The following is a 15,063-nucleotide window of genomic DNA, read 5'->3' on the forward strand; positions in this document are numbered from 1 at the left end:
TCTCTTTTGTGTCATAAAATGGTTTATTATCGGACTGAATTTTAAAACTACTGTCTATGAAATTTCGTGTTTTGTGTAAAATATACTCAATATTTGTACAATACATTTATTTTGAATATTATGCATTAACAAGTATAAAATAAAACTAAAATGAAAAGGTGAAAAATAAAAACATATTTTATAAAAAACTGTTGTAAAAGTAACCACTTCAGTAAGTTTTGGGACACAGACCCCTTCCATCCACCCTTCTTCTAACTCATATTGAACAAAGGGCGGCACTCAACTTTTGGCTGCCCTCACTTTTTTATTCCTATTTATATTATATTATATTATATTATATTATATTATATTATATTATATTATATTATATTATATTATATTATATTATATATTTTGCTAGCAGAGAGCTTATCATTCCTGTTAGAAAAAGATATAATAATATAATATAATATCTAGTTTTTCACAATAATGAATAAATATTGTTCATTAAAATAATGTAAATACATTTAAAGTTTATATTTGTGCAATTTGCAACTAATGTTTCTGAAATAATTTATATAGTTTTGTTTTTTGTAAAATATATTCAATATTTGTAAAATATATTTCTATTTAATAATTTAAATAATACACAATTAATTATAAAATAATAAACAAATTTTTTAATTTAATTTATACACTGGTATTGCCCCAAAAAAACTCTCGAAATGTTACTTAAGAGTCAGACTTATCAACATCATATTTATGGCGTAACAGGAGCTGAACGGTGTCAAGTGGGCACTTTAATAAGTTTTGGGACACAGACCCCTTCCATCCACCCTTCTGGCTCATATTGAACAAAGGGCGGCGCTCAACTTTTGCCTGCCTCACTTTATACTCCTCCGGTCGGTCAGAGTAACTCACACAGAGCCCGCGATGACTGGCGCTCACTCTCCGCGGGAATGATCTGATTTGAGGCTGCGGAGAGTCAGCGGTGCTCTGTGAAAGTCATGGCCGCTCAGTGCGAACCATTAAGCGGATACTTACAGCAGTCTGACCCGGGCTCCAACAGCGAGCGCAGCACCGACTCCCCGCTGCCCGTGTCTGAGGATGACTCCAGCGGACCCACGGCGCCTCCGGACCCCGAGTGGACCGAGGAGAGGTTCCGAGTGGACCGAAAAAAACTGGAGATCATGTTATTAGGTAAAAACCGTTGTTTCCACGACTTCACTAGCCATTTTAGGAGTGTTTAAAAGTAAAGCTCAAAGATTAGTTCTTTAAAATGTACAATTGTGTTTAATAATCGTGCACAAAACAGTTTGAACAAACTAATATCCTATTATTAAAGCATCTTCAAAGCTGATGTTCAGCTTCTCCTTTGTTCGTCTCCTACTGATAATCATTTTTCCATACAACTTTTTAAAAAAAGTTTTAATTTCTCTTCTAGAAAAGTTTGAACAACTTTCATAACTTTTTTAAAGTATATAAAAGAGTTAGGGGGGAAATAAAGCAAGAAAACAAGTATTCAGACTCCCTCTGAGATCTGTTTGTTTTGAATAAAGTTTGCATATAATCTAGCTATATCTTAATTTCTCCCCCCCAAAAAAAGTGATCTTTATTTTTAGGTTTCAAGTTCCTGGATACATTTTCAAACACATAATTTAATATTGTAATGGTATAACAGTTAATTATATATTTCTAAGATATTCAAATACTGTGATATTATGTTTAAGTCAGTTCAGTTTCTCTTAAACATTGTAGTGATGGTTAAAATATATTTTAAGATATGTTTTTTTTTTATATAATTTATTTTTAAATTATTATGTATTGTGATATTATTTAAAGTCGGTTTAGTGAAAACCCCCTATTTTGTCCCATTCCTGATGTAGGTAAAAATCTCAACCAATAGGGGACAGTGTTAAAGCATCTCAGATTTTGACATTGGTCTTGATTGCTTGATTGTTGAGTTTCCTCAATTTGCTGAAGTAATTTTACAATGGCAATGTGTCCAGTTGCATTATAAAATCAGAGGATCTAATTGAAATGTAATTTCTGGCTTATTATTTTCATGATATGTAGCTTTGACAATATAAAAACTAAGTCTAGAACTGATTTAAAATAAAATCATATTGCCTTTAAATTAAGAAGCACTTTTCCAACTCATCTTTTACCATTTATTATAGCTATTATTATAAATTATTAAATTATTAAAATTATTATAAATATTTATTACAACTATTGCATTTATCAAGCATGTCTTTATAAAAACTGATATAGAGTTCCCATTACTGGCTCTTTAGGGATGGTAAAACACTTTGATGCTCTCTGCTGTAATGATTTATCCACGTCGGGTCATGCTTTCCGTGTTGTTTCATAGCTCTGAGTGAGTTCAGAAAGGGATCTCATCGTCTTACACACATAAGTTCAGTCACCACAGCAATCCTTCCTACTGAGGTCATTCAGCATCTCCTCACAGGATTTAACAGTGTATTTGATCGACCTCCTTGCTGCAGAAATGTGATTAGGAATGGCGGACATACCCAAAACAATCATATAACGATTCCTAGACCTAAATACTATTATTAATACTGTGTTTTGAAATGACCCCTATAGCATGTCAGCCCACATAGAAATATAATAAATGGCAAACATGCAAGCTTTTGAAAATCAAGCTCATACTTAGATTTTACATTTCTAAAACATATTTTGAAATATTGCAGAAATGCCCACTTTTGTCTTTTACTTTTATGTGTTATATATATATGTGTGTGTGTGTGTGTGTGTGTGTGTGTGTGTGTGTGTGTGTGTGTGTGTACATATTTGTAATTGTAATGGTGGGGGGAAAAGAAAAAAAAAATATATATATATATATATATATTTATGTGTGTGTGTGTGTGTATGTATGTGTGTGTGTGTGTCAATATGACAATTTTAGCAATATTTTTAAATATAAGTTGCATATGAGGCATATTTATATAAATGTAATATTGAACTATGATCTTCAATGTTATAATTTGCGCATATGTATGTATTTATATTTAAAGCATATGTACATATTTGTAATTCCAATGGTGATATATATATATATATATATATACATTTTTATACATTTGATATACATATACATTTTTTGCAATATTTTGAGATATATGTGGAATATGACATATCTTGATATACGTAGATTATTCATATTTAATCATGTTTTCTATGAACTTGAATATTATAATTTGCAAATTTATAATTTCTATTTATCAGATTTCTGGATGACAGATTGCACCACGTTGTCAATAGATGCAAACTTCCTTAGCAATAGTGTTTTTCAATCAATTTGTGTAAGAACAACTTTGGAAGAATAATTTTCAAATATTATTGACTCTCAAATGAAATGTCAGCATCACAGCTGTGTGCTCCAATAGCGCTTACTCCATCATATATACTGAGAACTTTTAAGACAACATTTAAGAGCGCTTTTATAAATCTCATTTTACCTCTTGGATGGGAACAAACATTAATCATTGCATTTTAGAAGTGTTTTAACTGGCTCTACCGTCAAAAGTCCAATGTCATGCTGGAATTCTGCAGAAACGCTTATGAATCACATAAAGGAGGCTTGAAATTGTTTTCTGTTCCAGACAGGCGTTCATTACTGAATTTGTGTAGATTATGTTGAGCAGGAATGTGTTCATACCAGGATGACTTTACCGTATAAAATAATTGGCAGCTGTGGTTGCCAGATTTTCACTGATAAAAATACGGTATAGTCTAAACCGTAAAAGTGCTGTCTCAGTATGTTTCTCTGCTTGTGGGAAACGTTGTTTGTAATAAGCGTTGGTTCATCATGACACTTTCTCATCCACACATGCTTATGGTTGTGTTTTTGTCTGTGTAGCAAAGTTATGCTGTGTAGATGTTAGTACTTCAAAACATTGATGTATGCCAAAAAGGAAATACGGTTATTTACCGGTATTTTAATAAATGTAATTTACTGTAGGCGAGACGGTGGCTCAGTGGTTAGCACTGTCACTTCACAGCAAGAAGGTGATTGCTGGTTCGAATCCCAGCTGGGCCTGTTGGCATTTCTGTGTGGAGTTTGTATGTTCTCCCTGTGTTGGTGTGGGTTTCCTCCTGGTGCTCAGGTTTGCCCCATAAGTCCAAAGACATGCGCTATAGGTGAACTGAATAAGCTAATAATGGGTGTTTTCCAGTACTGGGTTGCAGCTGGATAGACATCAGCTGTGTAAAACATATGCTGGATAAGTTGGTGGATCATTCCGCTGTGGTGACCACTTATGAATAAAGGGACTAAGCTGAAGGAAAATTATTGAATGAATAATTTAGCGTAAATTTGACGGATTTTTTTTACTTACACTCTAAATAATTGTTTTACCTCAAGTTTGGGTCAAAAATTGACCAACTTAACCATCAGGTTAAAAAGTATAGGTTAAATATTATTTTAAATCAACCCATTGTTGTTTCTTTATATTTGCCTAAGTTAAAGGGGACCTATTATGCAAAAATCATGATAAAAAAATGTGATTTTTTATAATCACACTTTGATTGAAATTCTCCCTTTGTATGTGTCATCATAGGCAGAGCTCGAAATTGTGACCAAAAATTTTGTTTATGCGACCTCAAACTATATTTGGGAGCATTTGTGCGAGTGCATAAAATTGTTGTTGTGCGACCAGTTTTTACTGCAAAATGTTCACCATATGCGCAGATTTAGGAGACATTCACGCAGAGTGCATCTTTGCACATGAAACGGAAAACGCACCACCCTGGAATGGTTTAAAACAGTCGTCATGTCAACTTGCTGCAGTAAACAAATCCCACAATCCCCTTTGCGCTATTCTTATTGGCCCACTGCTTTAGAACTGAACGCGAATGATTGGTTAATATCAGTTGTCAATCACTCAGATGACAGGGAGAGCTACAACCGCGAAAATGTAAAGCGCTGAAGACGAGAACGAAAATAACACTGACAGATTTGGTTTTGGAAACCATCTAAAGTTACAAATAATGACACACCTTAGTAGTGATCATGTGGTGAATGTTAATCCACCATCTACACTTTTCAAAGAGTGGATAAAAGACTTCCATTGGCTTCAAGTCCGCTATGAACAGTCTGTGGGATGGAATTTTAAGGTAACTGTTTGCCACATCTAGCACGAGAGCTTCTGTTTAATCCTTGATTTTATCGCCAGATGCTGTATGCCGTGCAAGTGGCAGTTATATGTAAAATTTAACATCCAACCACCATCGCAAACGGGCTTGCACTGAGTAAACTAACATCGCTACTCATGGCGTATGCATATATTAAGGTACAGTTCACAGTATGTCAAAAGCATCAGTGCAGTATCAGACACCACCCGTGATAACAGCAAAGTTGTATCGTTAACAGATTAATTCATGTCAAGCAGTGTGTGCAGGGCTGGTGAGCGCTCTGTGTAACTTTTGGTCACTCAGTTCTGTTATAAAAATATACTTTCTTGTGATAACGGGATTTCGTTGAGACATATTTTCCTCAAGCGTGCATATATATTGTTTGCTTGTTAGTTTGATTAGTGTTGATTTCAAATGCAATAAATCTGTTTGTATAAAACGTGTAGTAAATGTGCCTATAATTGGTGGGTGCACCTACATTTTTAAAGTTAGGAGCACCGGTGCTACCAAGCAAAAAGGTTAATTTTGAGCCCTCATAGGGGGAAACCTCGCCCATTAATGATGATCTCTCCCATATTAGCGTAAGATGTCAGTCTTGTTTTTAAATCTGCCACTATGCTGACACATAGGCATTAATAGCTCCGCCTTCTTTTGAAAAGAGCACAATCTTATTTGAATTTAAAGTGAAAGCCACCAAAATGACGCAATTAGGATCAAAGCCTAAAAGGGGCAGTTTCAATGAGTTATGAAACATTATCTGCGGAATATTTTAAGTTAAAACTTCACAAACACACTCTAGGGACATCACAGACTTATTTTACATCTTGTAAAAAGAGGCATAATAGGTCCCGTTTAAAACAAGCCAGAGTTTTTTAGGAGCGTATGTAGATAGGATTTTACATTAGTTTAGCAGATGCTTTTCTTCAAAGCAGCTTATGGATGAGGAATACAACAATTCGCCCTGATGAAATAAACACAAATAAACATGACTGAAGCTTGCGATACAAGGATTCAGTCATTGTTTAGAAAAGTGCAAGCTAGAACAGAGGAGGATTAATAAAAAGTGACAGCATAGAGGATTTGTATTTATTTTTTCCCCCAGCAGGATACAGTTAAGTGATCACGGAAGAGATGATTTTTCAGCTGTCTCTCCAATATTGTCAGGGATTCTGCATTTTGGTAAGATCAGATCATTCCTCTAGCATAAGGAACAGTAAACAGAAATGTTCTGGAAAGTGAAAAGTGTATTATTTAAAGGGCACCTATGATGAAAATCAACTTTTGTAAGCTGTTTGGACAGAACTGCATGAATGTATAGTGTGTCCACTGTCATACTGGAGTGATATAAAGACAATAAGTCTCTTTTTAAAATTTCCTGATGTTAAAATAGGATCTAAATTCCTCCCATTTTGAAGCCGACCACAATGTGACGTAGTAGTGCGGTTTCCCCGTCCAACGAATAATCATATCCACAAGACAGGAGGTGCGCAAAGCAACTGGGATTTAAAGATCTGTTCAGCTCTCTGTGATCATCTGCACCTCAAGAATGAGTTTTACAAGGTTAAAACGTTTACTAAAATGTCAATAAAGTCACTTTGTTAAACTGTAGAGTTCAATTTTTAACATCAAAAGTCAACAAAGCAGTGATGAGGGTCCCGTAATGCAATACACAACCGTAAATATGTACACACAAAATATGGAAACTGTTTATGAACAGATCTATTTTACAGTGCTGCTACTGTAAAAACTAATTCTACTAATGATTATTTTCTGTATTTTTGTGAATGACTGATTTTTCCAATTATTTACAGTTATGCCCAAATAAAAAAAATACTATAGTAATTTATAGTAAATACTGTAGTGTTTTTGAACCATAATATAGTATTATAGGATTAGTCAAGTGTTAAAATCCCTTTTCGTGGGTCAAGTCAAGCATCTAAAAGTCACTGACTGCGTATATTGGAGATTGTTTATTATTTCAGCTTCTTACATTTCTAGATAGTGTTTGCACAATTAAGGAGTAGTTCTCTTCAATCCAGTCTGCATCAAGAGCTTTGGGTTTTTCCAAATTTCCAAAGCTTGTTTTGCATTGCGTCTTCCACGTTTTTGTCTTCGATGAGATGGAAACAGTTTCCCAAAATCTTGGCAAAAGGCACCCTTTGCTAAAGAAGTTCCCAAACAAGTTTACACGTTAGCTCATAGAGTCAACATCTTTGATCAGCGTTAAGTCAGACTCGGGCACTGAAGTGAACTGGCGCTCTCTGTTTAAGATTCCAAACAGGAAGGGATCGAATGGCTTGTTTAACAAGCATAACTCTTATCGCAGATGGTTTTGATCCATTGTGGGGAGCCCAAATAAAACATTATTGCTGCCTGGTGATTTTGTGAAACACTTGAGTTTTAATAGTGTAAAAAAAAAAAAAAAACTGTATATTAGCATTTTTTTTTGTGATTTATGTTTATCTTGTTCATGTTATTTACACTTTTAAATTGCATTATGGCACCTTAATCTTTCCTCCAACAACTTTTAACTTTGAAAAGTTTGAAAAAGTGACTTTTATTAACGTTTTTAATAGTTTAAAATGATATATTGCCTGGGTTGGTGTTGCATATTACTGTACAAAAACCTTGTAATAAACTGCCAGTACATTTTCTGTTCTTATTTCTCTACATTATTTCTTATACGTTATATAATTATTTAAATGTCAATAAAAGTCACTTTGTTAAACTGTAGAGCTGAATTTTCAACATTGAAAGCAGAGATCAAGCTCCCATAATGCAATTCACAACCGTAATTAAATAGAAAAAACTTGCGAATCACAAAATACAGAAATTGTTATTTAACATTGTTGTGATTTTTTACAGTGTAGCATGTTTAAATAAGGGAAAGTTTATTTGAGTTTTGTTCCACCTGCTCCCAAGATTGACATGACCTTCTGTTTACTAAGACAACAGGCCCTATCATACACCTGGCACAATAAGGCACAACCCTAGTTTTCTGTCTCGTTGTTTAAATAGCAAAACTATTTGTGCCACTTTGTGGACTCATGCTTGTTCTGGTCTAAAAAGGAGGTGTGTTAAGGCGCATTGTTGGCACATGGCTATTTTGAGGAACTAAAATACATTGCGCAATTAGCGTACAGTCAAAAATGAGTACACATGCAGGTCCAAAATGCATATACATTGCTTAATACACACAAGGTGTACATCAATACACAAATATCTTTACAAAAAGTTAAAAGATTAAAATTTTACAAAAAATAATAATTTTCTACATAAATATAAAAACCACTGCCTCCATGCCTTTTTCACCTCGGGGAGGGTGGCTTTTTTGGTTTATTCATGATAATCTGCTTTTGTGTAATGTTATTATTATTAGCAGTATTATTTATTATATGCATATTTATATTTGTTTTAATAAAAACAAGTGAAGATTTGTCCACCTGTTGGGTTTTGTAGTAAATGTGGATTCAGACCAGTGTTGCCAGATTGGAAATGTCAAAGTATCGTACCAGAACCTCAAAATTATCGTATTTGGAGTAAAATTATCGAACAGGAGTCAAACTGAGAGTATACAGCTGTTATCTAGACACATATTGTTTAGACACAACGTGCAAATTACCAAAATACGTAAAAAAAACTAAGTACCTTAATGGGAAGGTTCAAACTCCACCTCTGAGTTGCTGTCATTGAATGTTGCATGTTGCCAGATGTTGAGGGATTTATTTTCTGAGGTGTGCATGCTTTGTTTTGTTGAGACTAACTTTTAAAAAAACATGTTTACAAGACACATTTGAATGGGGAAAAACGAGAACATTAAGGGAAAACTCCCGTCCTTCTCATCTTCCTTTACAGCAGAAATTGTTTTAACATTATTGCTTAAAAGATCAAGAAAACTACTGACCTAACCACGGGCACGCCCAGCAGGAGCGTTAACTCGTGAGAGAGAGCCATTGTCCACGTTGATTGGCTAAGAAGAGGCAACGTAAGATTAGATAGAAAACGTGCCTAACTCCACCTACTCCTCACAGACAGTACAGAAAAGATGCAGCTAGATCAATAAGTAAAGAAGCCCGAAGATTACAATGAAGTTACTTTTAAATGCCATACAATTCTGAAATTATCGTACATTATAGGATTTTTCTCATTATTGATCGTACATCGTACAGAGGTCGAAATTATCGTACAAATACGATAATTATCGTACGTCTGGCAACACTGATTCAGACATGCCCTTGATGCTTTTGAGCCATGCACTTTAGACTTTGCGCCTATCATTAAAATAGAACTAACCGAGTGTGTTTATATCCATTCTTATCCTGACAGTGCACGAGGTCATATAGACATGTTAAAGGGATAGTTCACCCTAAAATGAAAATGTACTCCTTTAATTTGTTGTCTTGTTCCTAGTCCAAATATCTAAAAATTCTTAAAGAAGCATTTTATAGTTGAGCAAAAAATACTGTCTTGTTTTAACAAATAACACGGCAAAATTAGTGTTTTGCCTTAAAATAATCTACCAATGGGTAAGCAAAATAATCTTATGTCAAATGGAAAATACGCAGATTATTTGGCTTGTTTTAAGGAAAAATTCACTTAAACACACATATTCTGAATGCCTTCGGCAGAATTTAAATAAGCAATTTTAATCTAGATTAATTCCAAGATTACAGTGAGATTATTCTAGATAAAAAAAATCTATGCCCACCTATACTAATTACCCTAATTTAATTAACCTAATTAACCTAGTTAAGCCTTTAAATTGCTTCTCAAGCTGAATACTAGTATCTTGAAAAAATATCTAGTAAAATATGATGTGCTGTCATCATGGCATCAAGAAAAAAGAATCAGTTATTAAAAATGAGTTATTAAAACTATTATGTTTAGAAATGTGTTTAAAAAAAGAAAGAAATTAGGGAAAAATATATAGTCTAGCTAATAATTCAGACTTTAACTGTATAAAATAGTCATAGTTAGATATGCTAATTTCATTCTGACATCACCAACGAGAAATAAAAGAAATAATTTCTTAATTCTTGTAATCACGGTTTAATTCTGTTGCCGAGTTATTGGTTTGTACGTAAATTGGCACAATGTGACATTCCAACACACTGATTTTTTAAAATGACTAGCATATTATTGCGCATTATTTACTTACTACCCTTCTCACTAAACGCCTAGTAATCTGAGACACAAATCTGGCTCTTTATTTATGGCAATAAAAAGAGTACATTCTGCAAGTGCTTGTGCATTAAGTGTACTTTGGATAGCTGTGCTCTGGGTATGTTTGTGCGTGCGCTTAGCCAAGGCCTTGCTAAAAAGTTCATCGTTTTTGTTGTCTGTTGGATGAAAGTATAGAGACAGGAAGTGAGTCTTGTTGAGGAATGCGCTTAGGGCGAACTGTCCTCTGGAGCGAGGCCTAGGGAAACACTTTTCCCTGTAGCTTTGAGAGGGTAAACGTGGCATTTTCTCCAAAGAAACTACTGCTGAGGTGAATCTCCGTGGCTTGGATTTTGAGTTTTAAGCACATCAGACAAACTTAGCGACTCAATGGGCACACAATGAACTTAACACAAAGGAAAAGGCTGATAGATTTTGGAAAGAACGGAGATCGGTCTGTAAAAGGTGGTAGAATGGAGCATTTTGGGAGCGTTCAGGAAACCCTGGCTTGTGTTGTTCGGGGCTGAAGGACCCTTGAGAGGTGGTGGGCGGAAGAGTCCCAGCGCTCACAGCACATAATTCACTGCAGCTGTTGGAGAGTCTCTGTTTTTGAAAAAAAGAAATGCTGGCGCGGACCAGAGACTTTGTTATGACAAGGAAAAGAACGAGCCGTTACACTACAGCTACTAACTCAACTCATTTGAGTCGAAAACCAAGTTCAACCAAGCAATCAAACCTTTAAATGTGATACACTCTGGATGCATTTTATTTAAAGGGGTGCTCCAGAATGTAATTTTAAGGCTTGGTTGTGATTATAAGATGCAAAGCAATGTATGCTCATGCTTCATTTGTAGAAAATCAAGTTATTTTTTCATATATCTTAATTTGATTACATACAGCTGACGTTGATTTTCTGAAAGACCCGCCCTCAAGAGGTTCTGATTAGTCTGATTAGTTTGTGCTGTGATTCGCAGATCGGCTCTATGTCACCAGTAAACCGTCACGCCTCCACAAGCGCACGCTTTGATTCTGCTGTGTAAATAGTGTCAGTCAGAGTAGCTGTTAGGAGTATCTGTTTGAGTGTGTTTGTGAACAGACGCATGTAACATGAGAACTGCATGTGTGCGGGACTGATGTTTATTTTTATTTTTTTCAGACAACTTGTTGTCTTTATTGAACAATGTACTTGGATATAAAACAAGCCTGGATGCTTGGATGTTGGTTTATAAGTGATTAATTTTTCAAATGTTTCCTAAATCGTGGACTGACCAGTAGCTTTTGACATGGATGCTCATTTGGGAGATTGCCCTACTGTTGCCCTAAATAAATGAATAAAATAGTCTTAAAATGCACATGAGGTGTACCTGAGGTGATCATTATCAGTTTTCTGTTGTTCAGCTGCAAAAAATAGAGGCAGAAAACTCTTTTAATATAGAAAATACTCCTATTGAGTGCCGTTACTTTTATTTAGAACACGACTTAAATCAGCCTTTAATCAGCCTTTAGGCACGATAGTCAGGCTAGCTCCTGTTAGTCCTCAATCTGGCAACCTGCACTTGCGTTTGTTTTGATACAGGCATGCAATACCCATTTCAACCACTGGGAGTCAAACTCGTACTGCACCTTTAAAGCATTTTGGCACCTACATTTTAAAATGATCTTTCATATGACCCCATAGCAGATAATCTACAGTAAACTGTCTCTTAAAAACGAACAGTCCAACTGAATGATCTTAATCCCAGTAACAGAGCCAAGAAAGGCAGCTGCCGATAATGGTTTCTCAATACACTGCTGAGTCCAGCTTTTGGCGGACGATGATGATGGTATGTACCCTCCATCCGCAGATAATCTAGAGAAAGCGTGCATTCCTCTAGACTGACTCATTTTCAGCTGGGACATGCGAGCGATGTGCCCCAATCTGCAGACAAACTGCAAGCTTTGTTTATCGTTTTTAATGGTTTCCGTTAGCTCTCTTCAAGGGTCAGAGACAAAGGATATTCAAGATGATGAAAGGCCATTTTTTACAACTCTAGTTTGAAATGAATGTGCCTGCCAAGTTCATGGAGGGGTGATCTTTGTAGTCTACTTGTGTTGTTTTGGGGGGGAAATGTTTTATCGACTTTCAATAATAGGTTTGTTTTAATGGGTCTTGCTTCTTGAACATAAGGAGCACAGTTTCTGTGGAAACACGTATTATTTTCATTCATTCAATCATGTTCTTTTCGGCTTAGTCCCTTTATTAATTTGGGGTCGCCACAGCGGAAGGAACCGCCAACTTATCCAGCATATGTTTTACGCAACGACGTATATTTTATGCAACCCACTGTGTCACCGTGCAGCCCCACGTATTATAAAACACGTATAATTCATTTAAAGAGGTTTAATTAAATAGCGTTTTAAGGCTTTTTCTTTTATTTACGAGTTTTAAGGCAGTTTCATTAACTTAAGTTGAAATGATTTGCAAATCAGAACAAAAACAGTTTTTAAAATAGAAAATATTCCTTCTATAACGTGTCCATGCTTTTATTTAGAACATGATTTAATACAGCCTTAAATCAGACTTTAGGCACGATAGCTCCTGTTAGTCCTCAATCTGGCAACCTGCACTTGCGTTTGTTATGATCCAGGCATGCAATACCTATTTCAACCACTGGGTGTCAAATTTACAGTACATACTGCTCCTTTAAAGCAATTTTGCACCTACATTTTAAAATGACCCAGCCGAGGCTCGAACCAGCTACCTTCTTGCTGTGAGTCGAACGTGCTTAGTCCCTTTATTAATCCGGGGTCGCCACAGTGGAATGAACCGCCAACTTATCCAGCAAGTTTTTACGCAGCGTATGCCCTTCCAGTCGCAACCCATCTCTGGGAAACATCCATACACACTCATTCACACACATATACTACGAACAATTTAGCCTACCCAATTCACCTGTACCGCATGTCTTTGGACTGTGGGGGAAACCGGAGCACCCGGAGGAAACCCACGCGAAGGCAGAGAGAACATGCAAACTCCACACAGAAACGCCAACTGAGCCGAGGTTCGAACCAGCGACCCAGGGACCTTCTTGCTGTGAAACGACAGCACTACCTACTGCCACTGCCTAGCCGCTTTTGCTTTATAAATAAAGCCAAATAACTTTAAAAGTATATTTATGACTATATGTAACTTTTTTCATTGCACCTTGACTGATGATACGTGTCAATTATTGTATTCTAAACAATAATAAACACTGAACATAGTTTTTCCAAAATGGTTTAGGCCTATACAACAGAAGTACTTCTACAAATCATAAATCTGAGAGAATTATTTCACACTCACTTGTCGACATCCGCCAAATAAACATAAACCTTACTGACCTTGAAGTCGGCAGGAATCAGAAGATAAATACATCCTTTTTCCTTCTATCGTAAGGAACATTTAGGGCTGCACGATTAATCGGAAAAAAAATCTCAATTCGACCCTACACACAATCTTAATTCAGCTTTTCTACAATTCAGCCAATTAGATTTTCAAGGTCAGGAGAAAAGCGTTAAGGTGGACGCACAAGTCTTTTCATTGTTTTACATACTCTGCTTAGCAACTTTGACACCTCAAAATGGTGTTAAAAGTGTCACATAATGTATTCATAAGGTTATTCACCCAAAAATGTAATTTCCGTCTTAATGTCATGATGTATTCGCGGCCGCGAAATCACACATCAGCTGACTCACTGTTACCTCAGAGAGGATGCGCACTATGTCTATTTAGTGAACAGAACCTGCATAGGCTGTGAATAACAGGTAATAAAGTTGTAAACAACGTTCAGCTCGTTGCACCGAGAGATCATTTGAGAGCTGCGCCGAAAGTATGATTTGCATGTGTGTGTTTTTTTTCTGAGAGTGACGGCAGACATGACATGAACGGACGTGGCAGTGAAAGTGAAACTGAAAGCACGAACATCATTAAAAATATCATATCACATTTTAGAGTAACGATTGTGACAAGCATTTGATTTGTCATTACTTTGATCGCTATATGGCGAATAAAGCCCGCCTTCTAGTACAGGAGCCAATCAGTGATCGCTAAAGTATGACAATTCTCCAGGGGAGGGGTTCGGACCAGACATGAGTTTCTGCAGATTTTGTGTGATACAAACATTTAGAAATGAAACTAAATAGACAGTTATTGTTTATTTATATTGGTTATTGGTAATATGTAATGTAATTGACAGTTTGGCAAGAAGCTTTGGAGAATTTGATGTTTCCTCATTCAAACAGAATGCCCGAGCATACTGCCCGAGAGTCGTTTTAAAGATGGTTGCCGAGTGAAATGACTTGCCTTAAAGCAGGGGTCACCAACCCTGTTCCTAGAGAGCTACCTTCCTGCAGAATTCAGTCCCAACCCTGATCAAACACACCTGAACCAATTAATAGTACCTGAAGCAGCACTTGATAATTACAAACAGGTGTGTTTAGTCAGGGTTGCAACTGAAATGTGCAGGAAGGTAGCTCTCCAGAAACAGGGTGGGTGACCCCTGCCTTAAAGGGACTTTGCTAGTCAGTGGAAGCCGTAGTTTAAACAGCTTTTTGTCATATTTTACACTTGAACAATTAAACAAATGCTTAAGTAAATTTAACTGACTAGATTTTAATTGAATTACAATATTGATGCTGTAAAAGCACCCTTTTGTTGCATAAACCTTTCACCGGAAGTTAATTGATAGCTTAAAAACACTTGTCCTGCATACAGCCCATTGGTTCCGCTGTTTAAAGGCAGCCTGT

The 15,063-nt window shown here is 35.9% G+C and overlaps 1 protein-coding gene across 1 annotated transcript in view; it reads left to right on the plus strand.

Moving 5' to 3' along the window:
- Positions 1 to 925: 925 nt before the first annotated feature.
- The window catches only part of zgc:110716, a 63,310-nt gene continuing 49,172 nt past the window's right edge, over positions 926 to 15,063 (plus strand). The window contains exon 1 of the mRNA NM_001017586.1: positions 926 to 1,179. Coding sequence (NP_001017586.1) covers positions 987 to 1,179 — 193 coding nt within the window. The 5' untranslated portion in view covers positions 926 to 986. The remainder of the gene's footprint in view (positions 1,180 to 15,063) is intronic.

This window comes from Danio rerio, chromosome 12 (assembly GCF_049306965.1).
Source record: "Danio rerio strain Tuebingen ecotype United States chromosome 12, GRCz12tu, whole genome shotgun sequence".
Classification (NCBI taxonomy): Eukaryota; Metazoa; Chordata; class Actinopteri; order Cypriniformes; family Danionidae; genus Danio; species Danio rerio.